Source organism: Bidens hawaiensis, unplaced genomic scaffold (genome assembly GCF_021521415.1).
Source record: "Bidens hawaiensis isolate Kalapana, Puna unplaced genomic scaffold, B.hawaiensis_p1.1 tig00001440_1, whole genome shotgun sequence".
In the NCBI taxonomy this organism is placed as follows: domain Eukaryota; kingdom Viridiplantae; phylum Streptophyta; class Magnoliopsida; order Asterales; family Asteraceae; genus Bidens; species Bidens hawaiensis.
The window spans coordinates 1262794-1276745 of NW_027491081.1; the positions used below are offsets into that span (position 1 = coordinate 1262794).

At 36.6% G+C, this 13952-nt stretch overlaps 1 protein-coding gene across 1 annotated transcript; it reads right to left on the minus strand.

Annotated features, from left to right (window-relative positions):
- Nucleotides 1-3661: 3661 nt before the first annotated feature.
- Nucleotides 3662-4827, minus strand: LOC143576113 (E3 ubiquitin-protein ligase RSL1-like). Its single transcript, XM_077060296.1, has 2 exons — nt 3841-4827; nt 3662-3761 (listed from the first exon to the last, which is right to left on the minus strand). The coding sequence occupies exons 1-2, from the start codon at nt 4680-4682 to the stop codon at nt 3686-3688; spliced, it is 918 nt and encodes a 305-aa protein (XP_076916411.1). The 5' UTR covers nt 4683-4827; the 3' UTR covers nt 3662-3685.
- Between the last annotated feature and the right edge of the window lie 9125 nt (nt 4828-13952).

The following is a 13952-nucleotide window of genomic DNA, read 5'->3' on the forward strand; positions in this document are numbered from 1 at the left end:
AAAGGTTTTTAAGTAAAAGAGATATATGAACTAAAGGTTCATCGAGGTATAAAACAAGACTAAAGGTCTTAAGCCGGATCGTGTATCCGCTAACAAATATTTATACTCGTACTATAGGTGCGAGATAAAGAAGGGAAAGACCCTTGAACGGTGAGTGAAGCCGATCCTAAAGAGATAAGGTAAATACGCCCCCAAACTTTTAAACTTGTTTTCAAATGAGTCAAACTTGTTATATGAAATTGTTTACAAGGAACTATGTGTTCCTAAAACCGTTATAACTAAGGGTATGAACCTAGCCCTCAGGCTATGGTATACGTATGTCTGGATCCTTACATAGGTGGTACTATGCGATGAATGGGCACATCGCACCACCCTTGGTCGTAGGACGCTCTCCTGCAGGGAGTACTACCGTTGTATATATTTACGGGTACTTAACTAAGTCGAACACTGCGGTTTTTGCTGAGGTGACCTAGAGTAGAGGCTCGAGTTTGTAATGTGTTATTTGACTTTGTTATTCCTAAGCCACGTTGGGCCGAGGCAGGCGTAGTCTCGAGGGGTAATAAAGTAAAAGAAAGTATTTTTGCGTCATCGTGTTCTTACATTTTGCAGGTGAACAATGATAGCACTTGGAATGGCGAAGTGCTACTAATATCCGATGGCTCGGATTCATTTTGTATAAGTTTAAAACGGTGGTTTGTAAACATAAACAAGTAATATTTTTGTAACAACTTAAACGGGTGTTTTATAATCCCGTCTTTTGAATGTATATATAAATGTTATACTTTTGATCCTTAAAGTTTTATAAGTTTTCCGCAAAATAACACAACTCTGATTTATATACAATTACGATACCAACTGTTGGGTCACGCTCCTAGGCCTTAGATGGGGGTGTGACAATTCATATCAAACGATGTTGTTTCTTTAATTAATCATGTCGGTAGGCCTGTTATGGTATGAGATCAACGAATCACGAATCAGTTTAGATTATAATAGCTTATTGATCAAGACATATAAAACGGGTATGTGACGGATAACCGGATCCGGGTATGGATACCCGGTTGGACCAGATTTTAGGGTTAAGTGTATTATAATGTATATTATATTATGCAGATTGCATATTGGTCCTTCAACTTTAGAGGTTGGTACACTATGATTTTAAAGTTTAGATTTGGGTAAAAAATGCATATTATCAAAGTTTTAAAATATATACATAAATAGATATAAAAAACAAATAAAAATTATATAATAATTAGTCGATAAACGCGATATTTTTATTGATAAAATTTTCCGAACATAAAACGGGTCGGGTAGCGGTTAATAAATAATAATTTAAAATCCGAGTTGTTACATGTTTTAATTTTATCTTAAATATGAGTACCAATTGGAAAACACAATGACCAAAATCTATAACACAATGCTCAGAAAAACTCAATCAAAAAACATAATGGACAGCCAAATAACATAATATAAAAAAAACACACTAACTTTTTTTTTTAATTTTTATATAACAATATGATATTCATATTAAGGAAAAAAACGCTTGTTATTACGGTAAAAGAATTTTTTAAAAAAATGTCATATGAAAAAGCTATAGACATTTTAAAATGATGGAGTAATTGACATGTGACTTGTACGCGGAGAGCAAAGTAATTATAAGTGAGTTATTACCTTTATGACATTCTCATAATTTTTAATTATTAAATTAATCCTCACCATCCAAATTTAAAATCAATGAACTAGATTCATTCTTACTCTTTTTATTTTTGTTGTACTTTGTATTTTAACTTTACCATGATAATAAACCAGGTATGTTTGGTATGAGCTAATAGAATAGCGTTGGAATGGAATGAGCGAGGGAATGGAGTAGACGGGGCAATGGAATGGATCATTACAATTCTGTTGACATGTTTGGTTATCATGTAGGAATGACATGAATTATTAGGATTTATTTGTTGGTAAGCTAGAAAAAGCCGAATAAAATAAAAATGGTAGTGAGTGGCGGTGGGATGGTGGTGGTGGGCGACGAGCAGTAATGGTGGTGGTGGGTGGTGGGAGGCGGTGGCGATGGGTGGGAGCGATTGTTTGTGGTGGTGATAGTGGGTGGTGGTGGCGGTGGCAGTGGTAAGCGGCAGGTGGTGGACTGTGGTGGTGATGGCCCGGAGCGATGGTTTGTGGTGGCGGTGGTGGGCTGCGATGGTAGGTGGTGGCAGCAGAAGTGGGTGGTAGTGGTGGTGGTCGGCGGAGGTAGGTGGTGGCGGCGGCGGACGACGGAGGCAGGTGGTGGGTGTTGGCGGGCGGCGGAGGTGGTGACAGTGGTAAGCGGCGGGTGGCGGGCTATGGTGGTGATGGCCCGGAGCGAGGGTTGGTGGTGGCGGTGTTGGGCGGCGATGGTAGATTGTTGGTGGCGCCAGCGAAAGTGGGTGGTGGTGGTGGCGGTGGACGACGGAGACGGTGGTTGGTGGTGGCGGGCGGCGGAGGCGGTGGTGATGGTGGCGAGAGGGCAATGGTAGTAGTGGTGGGAGGGTGGTGGAGATGATATAGTGTGAAAGAGGGATGGAATGAAAAAAAACGGGGGGTGGGGGGTGGATGGAATGAATTGGAGGTGTTTTAGAGGGAACAGAACGAAAATGGTAACGAGGAATTCCATTTCATTGACCAACCAAACGCATTTTTTTTAATTTCCTCATAATAGTTAATTCCATTCCACCTATTATTCATGTATACCAAACACTATTCAAATATAACAAACAAAAATAAAATAAGAATTAATCTTTAAGGAACATCATAACATTCCAAATTAAAATTTAATCAATCTCCAGTAGTCAAACAAAACCACAAATGCACCATAAAAAATGTATTGGTTCCCAAAATCATCCTTTCTTCAAAACAGAAAACTGATAAGTTTCGGACATCAACGAAATCATCTTTGTAGATAAACAGAAAATGGGTTCGTCAAAGGAGTTAAATCATATTCGTCCAAAAAGTCGAAGCAATCCAAAAATTAACATATTTATGATGGAGAATGTAATAGCAAGTGACAAAAACAAGAGTAAACTGAACTGTTAAAAGACTTGGATTTAGGAAATAGGTTTTATAAACATAATAAAAACTAATTTTTCTTAGGAATTAATTCCGATTCCTTTAAATTCCAATTTCATTTTAAAATTTCCTCAAACAAAACGACCCTCAAGAAAGTTTTATGTCGGCTGCCATTTGGAATCAGTAGAGTTTTATCTCCACTGATGTATAACAAGTTTCTAAAATTTTACCGACCAAGAGAGATTTCGTATTCTTTAAGTATGCTCATCCACTTGTGCAGGCCTTGTAATTGGTCACTAGAGACCACGAAAATGACATTGTTTGGCTTAGTCCAAAGGTGCCATGATATATAAAGATAAGGAAACAACATTTCTTGGTAATCCATTATGGCTTAACCAAACCATTGGTTAACCTATTGATTCGGTTATGGCTGGATCAATTCGGTTATTTGCTTAGGAATCTTCAAAGTTTCATTCTTGTATGTACCAGGTCAGCTTCATAATATTCACTCACATAGTTCCACTCTTAGCTTTACAAAACAAAGAGAGTTGGCAAGTACAAAAAAAAAAAAAAGAAAAAAAAAAAAACCAAAAACAAGTCGCAAACTTTAAACTCGAGCAGAGCCAGTAAGACATGATGTATCGCATTAAACTCGACCCGCTGCACACACATGAGTAGAAACATATGCCTCTCCACACCCATAACAAAACTCATGCCCACACCTACAACCAAAAACACAACATCAATAAACACTAAACATTCAATTAATTATAAATATTTAATAAGAAACACCTAACTTACGTGCATGACATATGCAAGCAACCATCAACTCTCTCCACAAAAAACTTACAATTTGAGCACCTCATCCACTTCTTATCCTTAGCAAGATTAATCAACATATTGTCATCTCCACCTAACTCACCCTTCTTCCATAACTCAAACTCTTCACAACTCATCCCACAATGCCACACCACCTTACACTGCGCGCAAAACAACCGGTTACAACTCGGACACTCTGATACCGTCACCACGACACCACCATCGTCCACCATCATAGCCGAGCAATCCTTAAACGGGCAGTAAAACTTCTCAAATGACATAATCAGAGACTCGCACAAAATATCCTCCCATCTTTCCAACACCTCTTTTGGAACAATGGTTCCGCAGTCTTGTGGCCCGATCACCCTGTCACATGTCGGGTCGGGACACTTGACCGCGGTTATGTTTTCTTTTATTTTGGCGGCTATGTATGCACGGATGCAATCAGTACAGAAATCATGGGTGCAGTCTTTTGTGTTTTGGAACATTTCGGGTTGTGGTTTTGTGTCCATGCATATGGCACATAAGTTTTGTGGCGGTTGAGGTGGTTGGATTATTGTTATGGGTGGTTGGCTGGATGATGAACAAGAGGCGATTGAAGCGGTCACAGACGATGAACAAGAGGCGATTGAGGCGGTCACTGATGAAGAACAAGAGGCTGTTAGTGATAACGAGCTGGATATTAGCGCTTCTTGAAGTTGGAGTTCTTCTGCATATTTCTCATCAGAAATGGGGATGACTTCATCATCATCATGAAGGGCTAAAAAGTATGACTCGTCCACAAGGTCAATATTGTGAAGTTGACTGGTAGAACTGCTAGCCATGTTGCACTTGTGTATTTGCTAAGGTTCGGGTCGAATGAACACATGAAACAAATGAATAAACAGAATTAAAGACTAAATAGTTAGATAAACAGGATGTTGAAAACATGAAAACAATTTTTTGTTCATTTAATCAAACAAAAGTACATGAACAAATGTCCCGCCATAGTTATCAATGCGCTAGGCGTAGGGCTGTAAGTGAACCGAACTAAACTGAACGAAGCCTTGTTCATGTTCATTCATTCGTTTAACATTAAGCTTGTTCACGAACGGTTCATGAACGCTAACAGAACTGAAAATCTTGTTCATGTTTGTTCGTTAAGGAATTGAACATGTTCACAAACGCAAACGAACATCTACTACATAAGAAATAAAAGAAGAAAAAAAAACAACATCCTTAATCCAAAACATTAGACATAATAACCTTAATTAAATATCAGTTAAGCACTTGAGGAAGTAATAATCATAAACATGATCAAACCTCAATCAGCAGTTTTATTCTGATAATGTCAATGAAGCACGCGTTAGATTTGTTGTTAGTTAAAGCAAGACTTTAAAAAATAGACCATTAACGAACAAACATAAACAAATGAACGTAAACGAACATTCATGAACACATTACCGACCGCTCACGAACACAAATGAACAAACACAACCTTTGTTCATGTTCGTTCATTTAACCAAACGAACATAATTTATTGTTTGTGTTCGTTCATTTACTAAACGAACGAACGTGAATGGACTTCAGGCCGAACGGTTCGCTGAACGTTCGGTTCATTTACAACCCTAGCTAGGCGCATAGGCCTCACCGAGGGCCTAGGCACAACAAAAGCAAGGGCCCAAGAAAAAAAAGCTCATTTAATTAATAAAATCAAAAATATATTATGCATTCCAAAACTTAAATAACATAGTTCAAATACCAAAAATTATCCAATATCATAAGTTTTAAACCCTAAAATTATCCAAAACCAAAATGTTCAAAACTTGAAAACCAAAAGTTCAAAAAGTAACAAATAGAAAAGGCTCAAATGATCCACATAATTTAATCTTTTTATAACCATATTGTTCAACCTTAAAACTCGTTTCTGGTTAAAGTAGCAGCTTGTTCAGCGTGTTTAAAACATCTTTCTGGTTAAAACAACAGGTTGTTCAACCTTTAGGAAAACCGTTTTGACATGTTTCTAGTTTAAAAATCACCCTGTTTCAACCTTTAGGAAAACCGTTTCGACACTTTTCTGGTTAAAACACTAACCCATTTCAAGCTTTAAAAAACCTGTTTTGACAAGTTTCTGGTTAAATCCAACCTGTTTCAATGTTTAGAAAAGCCATTTTAACATGTTTCAGGTTAAAACATTGTTGGTAAATCACAACAGCTGACAAAAAAAAAAAAAAAAAAAAAAAACCAAAAAACTTTACTAAGCTTGTTCTTCAAGCTTTGTGGAATTCATAAACCATAAAAGTCGATAATTATACAGAGGGATTAGAGTAAATAAAGTAAATCCGACTTATTTAAGGTAAATCTTATAAAAGGTTAGTGATAAACCAAAAGAAGCAAAAAGCAAAAAAAAATCTAAAAAATCAAATATGGATTTATTGCAGTTTGATTTACATATTTGAGATCCTTTGATTACATATATCTGTTTATGTTGGCTCTTTTAACAAACGGACAAACATGAAACAATTTCTCGTTCATTTAATCAAATGCACGAACATGAACAAATGTCCCATTAGCTCATTACTTTCATGAGCGTTCGTTATTCATACCTGTTCAAGCATTCATATTCGTTCATTTAACAAATGAAGGGAAATGAAAACAATTTTTTGTACAGGAACAAATGTCCCGTAGTTAAATAAACATTCGCTTGTTTATATTTGTTCAATCGTTCGTTTTAAAGGTTGATTCAAATTTACGGGTGCCAGAAACACAAATAATAAGTGGGTCCACCCCACTAACAACCGATCACATCTTTTTGTTTTTCTTTTTTTAATATCCAGTCCTGCATGGCAGTGATGTGATGTCTTAACTACCCATTACCCATTGTTAGACAACACACATCCTGTAACACCCCGACCGATGGCGGATTATACATCGGGGCGCCACGTATTGTTTCATTACTCGTGACACTATTTGGGTGTCAATATTTAATAAATACATTTTCATTGCGCACGCGCAGAACACGATTCGTAGAGTAACATAAATCATATCATAACTTAAAATATTCAAACAACATAATTCGTCTCGTTACATTTTAATCTAGGTCCAAACAAAAAAGAAATCATCCTACGTGTCCTTGAGATTCCCAAAAGCAGCTACAGCAAACCTGAACATGTGTTAAAATAAAACGTCAACACTTGCGTGTCGGTGAGAAATCAAGTTTAATAGATATAAATAGATAATGACAAACACTGCGCGCAACATGTGCTTAACTGGGGTTTAACATAGGGTGTAATCAGATTGTGATCAAGCCTAAATAGATCATAGCTCATAGTTCAATCCGTGCTCCCAATCGAGCACAAAAACAATTAATCATACGTGCATGTGTAAACAAAACAAGAAAACCGTAAACGATAGGTCTCCCGTGTTCATCTAATGGATCCATGAAAATTTCGGAATAGGCCGAACAAAGCGGTTAATGATTCACACATACAAATAAACAGCCAAGTAAACGTCCATAACACATGGGGTTTTGCGCACATAAATTTCATAAACAAGTTTAAGACTCAAGTTGTACGAACACATGAACATCCCAAAACGTTAAAAATAAAAGGGGATTAAGTACGAGATTACTCACCTGAAAAAGGTGTGTTGAAAGATAATGCAAGAACCAACTTTTAAACAAGCACAAGTTAACCTATAAATAAGAGGTTATTGGTTTAACGATTGGTTTTTATGTCTTGAATATATGCAGTAAGTATCGATTTTTGTTAGTTAAATAAATTAAAACAAAATATATATATTCATATTTACCGAGATTCTGGGCAGAACAGAAGAGAAGACGGAGGCAAAGAGAGGAGTGGAGTTGCAGAGGAACTACGGCATAGAGCAAAGGGAGAGAGATTTGGGGAGAGTTTTAAGTGTAGTGTGTGTAGTGTTAATAAACAAGAAATTAGCTTAATTTATAGGGAAACCCTAAGGGAACACAATCCCTTGAAAAGGGGAAAAGATCTTATCAAATCAAGCAAAAGATATTAAAAAGCACAAGAAAACAAAAGCAAAAGATATCAAAAAATATGCCGGCAGCTGCAGGGGATGGGGAAAAGCTGACAGGTTACAGATCAAAGCATGGGAGGTGTCAGATAAAGCACTGTTCAAGACATGCAAAAGAAGATTTCAAAAGATTATGTCAGTCACTTTTTCTGTCAACCAATAGGATTGGTGCGCATGCTGCGCCGAAAGTGGCTTTTCGGACAGATGTCAGAACTGACCTAAAGTGCTCATACAAAAGATAAGATATTTCAAGAGAATACAGGCTGACCTAAACTGAAGAAAAGACTTAAGGTCTAGCGCGAGAAGACACGAGCGCTGCGCGCGAGGGCGCAGGCAGACAGAACAACCTTAGCGCGCCGCGGGAAGAACTACAATTCTTAGCGCGCCGCGGGAAGCACTACAATTCTTAGCGCGCTGCGGGAAGAACTATAATCCTTAGCGCGCCGCGGGAAGAACTACCATTCTTAGCGCGCTGCGGGAACAGTTCGCCTCGCATATCGCAGGAACAGATGGTCTTCGCGCAGGCTTCCTTGTAAGGAGTCTGGCGCGTGGAGCTGCGCAGATATCCTTAGGCGGGAAGAACCAAAGGACAAGCAAAGAGTAAAGAGAAAAGGGGTTCAAGGCTCAAGGGTTTAAGCAAAGGGGCGGGACGGCGACAAGAGAGACAAAAGGGCGGGACGGCGGAAAAGAAATTATTATTATTAGTAAGTAATATAAAAACATATATATATATAATTTATTTAATGTTAAATTTACAAAGATTAATAATCAAATTTTAAATCATAAAAAGAATCGGATTCGAAAACGGGTACCTGGGTCGGGTCGGATTTGGGCAGTTGTCACACATCCTTACTTACCTTTTGTTCATTGATTCAAACAAACTCAAGAAGGTAATAACTTTAATTATTGATACAAATTTATTTACAATAATATTACTTATGGTAATATTAGTTTCAATCAAATTCAAATCATATAATAAAAAAGCCCTTTTCTTTACAATCAAATCGAAACAAAAGAAAATGAGTTACCTGTTTACGGCGGATTATAGCGATCGGAAGAAACCCTAGAACGACCTCAGTCTTCTCACTTTATAACGCTTATTATTCGATTATTAAGGCATTCAATTGGATGATGATTTTAATACGTGCTAAAACAGGTCCTTTTTAATTTTTGGTTTTACTTTTGCTTTTTATCCTTCTCATAATTAGAGGATATTTATTTATTTATATTTGAAAATTGATATCAAACTTAAACTTAACTTTAGAAGATAAATTTTGAGGACGTGATATTATTTGTAATTATCTTTTTGTATTATTTGTTATACACGGGGGGTTTGCTTTTTTCAATAACAATCAATCAAGTATTTAATTTAGATATCATAAACAATTTTATGATATCATGGCCTAAAATCCGAAACTCTAATCGTTTGTATCGTTTTTTTTCTTCGGCCCGTTTCGATCGGTAGCCTACCATGGGCGACACTCTCAAGAAATCGGGTGCTGAAGTATCCGGAGATCACAAGAAGAAGAAGGCGACGACTCTACACCTTGCGTACTTAGCAACAAACATACAAGACAAGATACATACTCTTAACCGAATGATGGTTTCGTATGGTTCGTGGACAAACTTATTCAAACTTCATTAATGCATACAAAGTTTCTCAACACTTCGATGATTCAGATTCTCTTGCTGATGATTCTGATCAGTTTGTTAAACGGCGGGAACCTGATTCCTTATAATTACTGTGAATTTATAGCACCATATCCGATACTCTCCAAGTCTATGGAACTGAAGACTGCGCAACCGCCTATTCCATGTGATTAAAACTTGAAGGCGTCTTTCTTAACAATAAACGGGCTCGGCTCCTGGCTCTTAAATAAAAATCCACCAACCTATTACTCACCTCATGTTCATCTATGGAAGATTACTGTCAGCACTTAAAGAATCTTGTTGATCAACTAGCATATGGTGGTAATCCCATCGACGAATCAAGGTTCTTGTTCTGTAATTAGTTTTTGGCCTTCCAAAGGAATATGAACAATAATTAATCAAGGCATGCCAACATGGGATGAGGCTCTCACCCAAATTGACATCGAACAACGCCATGCCGCTAAAAAAATCACCCAAACAATACTCGCAGCAACGAATGAAAAATCAATCAATGGACGGGGTGCTTCCGGCCCCACATATCACGGCAATCAAGGTTACATGGGTTCTTACTCGAACCGTGGCAGTGATCTTTATCCCTTCAAAACACTAGCATCTACACCTTCATCAACTTTCTTTGTTTCTACACCAGACCAGTGGCACAACCGTCTCGGACATCCGGACACATCTATCTTGCATTTATTAAATTCTAATTTTTTATTTATTGTAATAGAAAAATCCTCCCCAAATCTTGTATCATCCCCATTCCCACATTTTTTTAAAGTTTTCCCATTAATAATGTCTTTTTCATGGAGAGTTCTACAAGATTTGACGATACGGTGCCAAACGTCGTTACCCGACCCCATATCGGTCCCATCAATAGCACCTCCCATATATTCGTTTATCCCTTTTATAATTTTAATCCAAAGGTCATCAGGAAGATTAACAAAATGCCACCTCCATTTTTGGAGAAGAGCCAAGCCAGAATTTTTAAGATGCCAATTTCTAAACCCCCTTTTTGCTGATCCACCAGAATGAGATCTCATTTAACGCGATCAATTTTTCTAGAACCCTCCGCTAACCCCTGATAAAATTAGCCCGAATAAGAAGCTCTCCATGCACACCTACCACCCTCCTTTTGGGTGGAAGCCATACGACCGTTTATGTTATATAACCATTTAAGACTTAAACCCGTTTATTTGCGGCTTGAAATCGACCTTAACCAAAGTACATGCACTAAAATTGACAAAAACCAAAAGTCTGACGAACCCTACCCGTCACGTAGCGTGACCGGGGGGGGGGGGGGGGCACGTTGCGTAGCGCGACTGAGCTGCAGGTCAGCAGTTTTTGTTCGTTATTCGTTTTTGATCGTTTAAACACCCAAGCTCGAGTGTTTTCCACCTAAATCAACCAAGACTTGATCCATAAACATTTTACCAAGCTCAAAATGTATTTGTTTCTCAATATTTTATTAGTTTACATTATTTATTTTAGTTATTTAAACTATTCTCCAACCACCCCCTTTAAGTCAAAGGGGTTAGAAGTTGCTTAAATGCCCAACCATTCATGAAAGGTTGTCTCCTGCAATCTTTGCTAATAAATACACACCCAAGTCGGCCTTCTTTCACTACGCTTAACTTTATCTCTGTCATTTCTTTATTTTTGCCCCTCATTTGAAGGTTATCTGTTGACTTTTAAAGTTAAACATAAGCTTTTGAAGCTTCTAAGCCTTCTTGGGTGGTTTCCATTCATGTTTTTTGCATTTTAGTTTTTATAAAATCAAATGATTAATTCCATTTCTTCAAGATCAGTTTTTAAGGGTCTCATTATCCATGCGTTCATTTGTGCATTTTAAGGCTAGTTTTGTCATTTTGGGGATTTTTATTCGTTAAAATTTTCTGCTAGTTTAAAGTTTCTAACTTTTCGAAGTTTCATGTTTAGTATTATGTTATGGACATGTTGGAACTAAACTTCGTCTCATACCAAGTCTCGGACCAAACAAACCACATTAAACCAAATCTACGCTTAAACACACAAGTTGATGTTTAAGCAACCGATTCTCGTATTTTCTTTCATGCTTCTATTTTATTTTAACTTCTTACTAATTCTTATGTTTTGGATAAATATGAACCAACCTCGGTCTCATACCGAGTCACGGACCAAATCAAAATTAAACTTTTGCTTAAACACGCAAATTTATGTTTAAGCATGCAAGTCATGCATTTTATATTTATATATTGTTTAAATTTGATATTTATAATGTTCCACATGCTTTTGGCATGTCAGAACCAAGCATGGTCTTATGTCAAGTTTGGGCCGACTAAACCGAACATTAGCTTAAACTCGAGTTTTGGAGTTTTATAAGTAACAACACCCCAGACATGTTTAAGTTCTGACTTTTCTCATATATTATATCATCGAAGAAAGTTGCGTTCGGATTTTATATTTTATCAAGCCTTGAACCAACTACACCGAACACCCGGTTAAATTTTTGACGTTTACACTAAATTGTACCCGGTTAAGACATGAGTTTCACTTAGAAACTGAGTTATTTAAGTTTTATTTCAATTTTCGAATTTTGGTGAAGTCGAAACCAAAGCCGAACTAATATCGGGTGTAAGATAAATAATAAACGAACACTTGCTTAGCTATTAAATTGGTGGATTCATTTTCGGATTCGTGCACCATGCACTGAACCAAACCTAATACTCGATTAGAGTTATGATATCAACGGAATTCATATGGACTAAATAGTTTAGCACTGCAATTTCCCCGTTTTCATTTTTAAAAACTAATACTTAATAGTTCTTTTACACTTATGAACAACAACCCCAAATTTGAAACACAAATTTAGTTTATTTACTTCTATTTATTTATTATTTGTCTTCCGACACATCTCTAAAACCTGACTTGCAAAATCGAACCTTTCGGTTTGCCCTCTTAAAGACTGATTTGTCTACCTCATCACCACTGATGCGCCCAAAAGTATACATAGTTATTGCACATTTTTACATCATTTCACACACGTTTAGTGGAAATCTAATGAAAATTAATGGGATTATATACTTACACATGATTTTTGGATATCTAGGGTATGGTGAATTATGAGTAATTTGAAGGGTTTACATAAAATTCCATGACAAACATGATCATGTTATTGTTTATTTTGGAAAACCCAACTCCTGCTTTTCTTCCTAAAGAAGCCGATGTTCCAAAATCTAGCTTAAGCCAGTTGTTAACACTCTTTAGCACTCTTTTAACCCTTAGGCAGTTATGGATACTCCTTCAACATCTGAAATTGCATCATCTTGGAGAGACAGAAGAACCAATTAGAATTCTTGATCTGGTATTTGACTGAACATGACCATGTCCTACTTAAGACATGATCATGTCTCTTTGATCTATATAAAGAGAGCGTCCACAAAGAAACAAATGGGAGTCCCAAGGAGTTTTGAGTCCACTGTTAACTTAAAAACCTTGGTGATTTCCATCCAATTGCAGGCACTTTGAAGGATTCCAATATCAAGAGAAGCATTATCCATCATCTAGCTTTGATTCTTGGTTTGATTATTCTTGATTTTACCATGAATTTTGTTATCTTTTCAAGCTTGTATGTTGTTCTTGAGCTCATGATGAGCTAAACTCTTTGTTATCACTTTGATTTAGATGAAGTTTAGTAATATTTGATGGTATATATGGATTACTGGCAAGGATTGTGGTAGTGTTATAGAAATTTCATGATTATTCTTCAATGGTTTTGTTTATTTAAAGGTTTGTTATGTCATGATATTCAAGAGTGGTTTTTTGGTTATGTAATGTTGGAATACTCATGATTTAAGCATCCATTCATGGATTTATATATTTTTTATGTCAGTCTATGGATTTTGAATAGGAATGGTGAATGAAGTCTTGATTATTGATTATTCATTATAAACTCTTGATCCTTATGCTTATGTTTGGAAAGACAAAGTATTTGTTATGATTTGTCATGTTAAGTTATATAAACATCTAGGGTTTATTGACACTAACCTTTAGTTTATTTAATCTTGATATGAACATCATAAGTTGAAGAAGTGTATGGTTATTGCTTACTTTAATCAACTTTAGGGGGATTATGTGTATTTCATGCTATCTTTCCAAATAGTTATGAGTTAGTCACCTGTGATAGGAAAGTATTCATACCATCATCAAACATTAACATAATCGTATCACTTGGCTTACTTGAATGCCTTTAGGTGTTTAGTTTGTATCTTTCATACTAACTTTCCAACAAGTGACGAGATTAGATATCTTTGACGAGATTCTAGTTACTTGTGTTTTGTGATTTTGCCATGTATCAGTAATTGTTGTCATTGAGCTAAATGGATTCGAGATTAAAGTGATACTCTTACTTGATCGTTTGCTTTTGTGTTATTTAG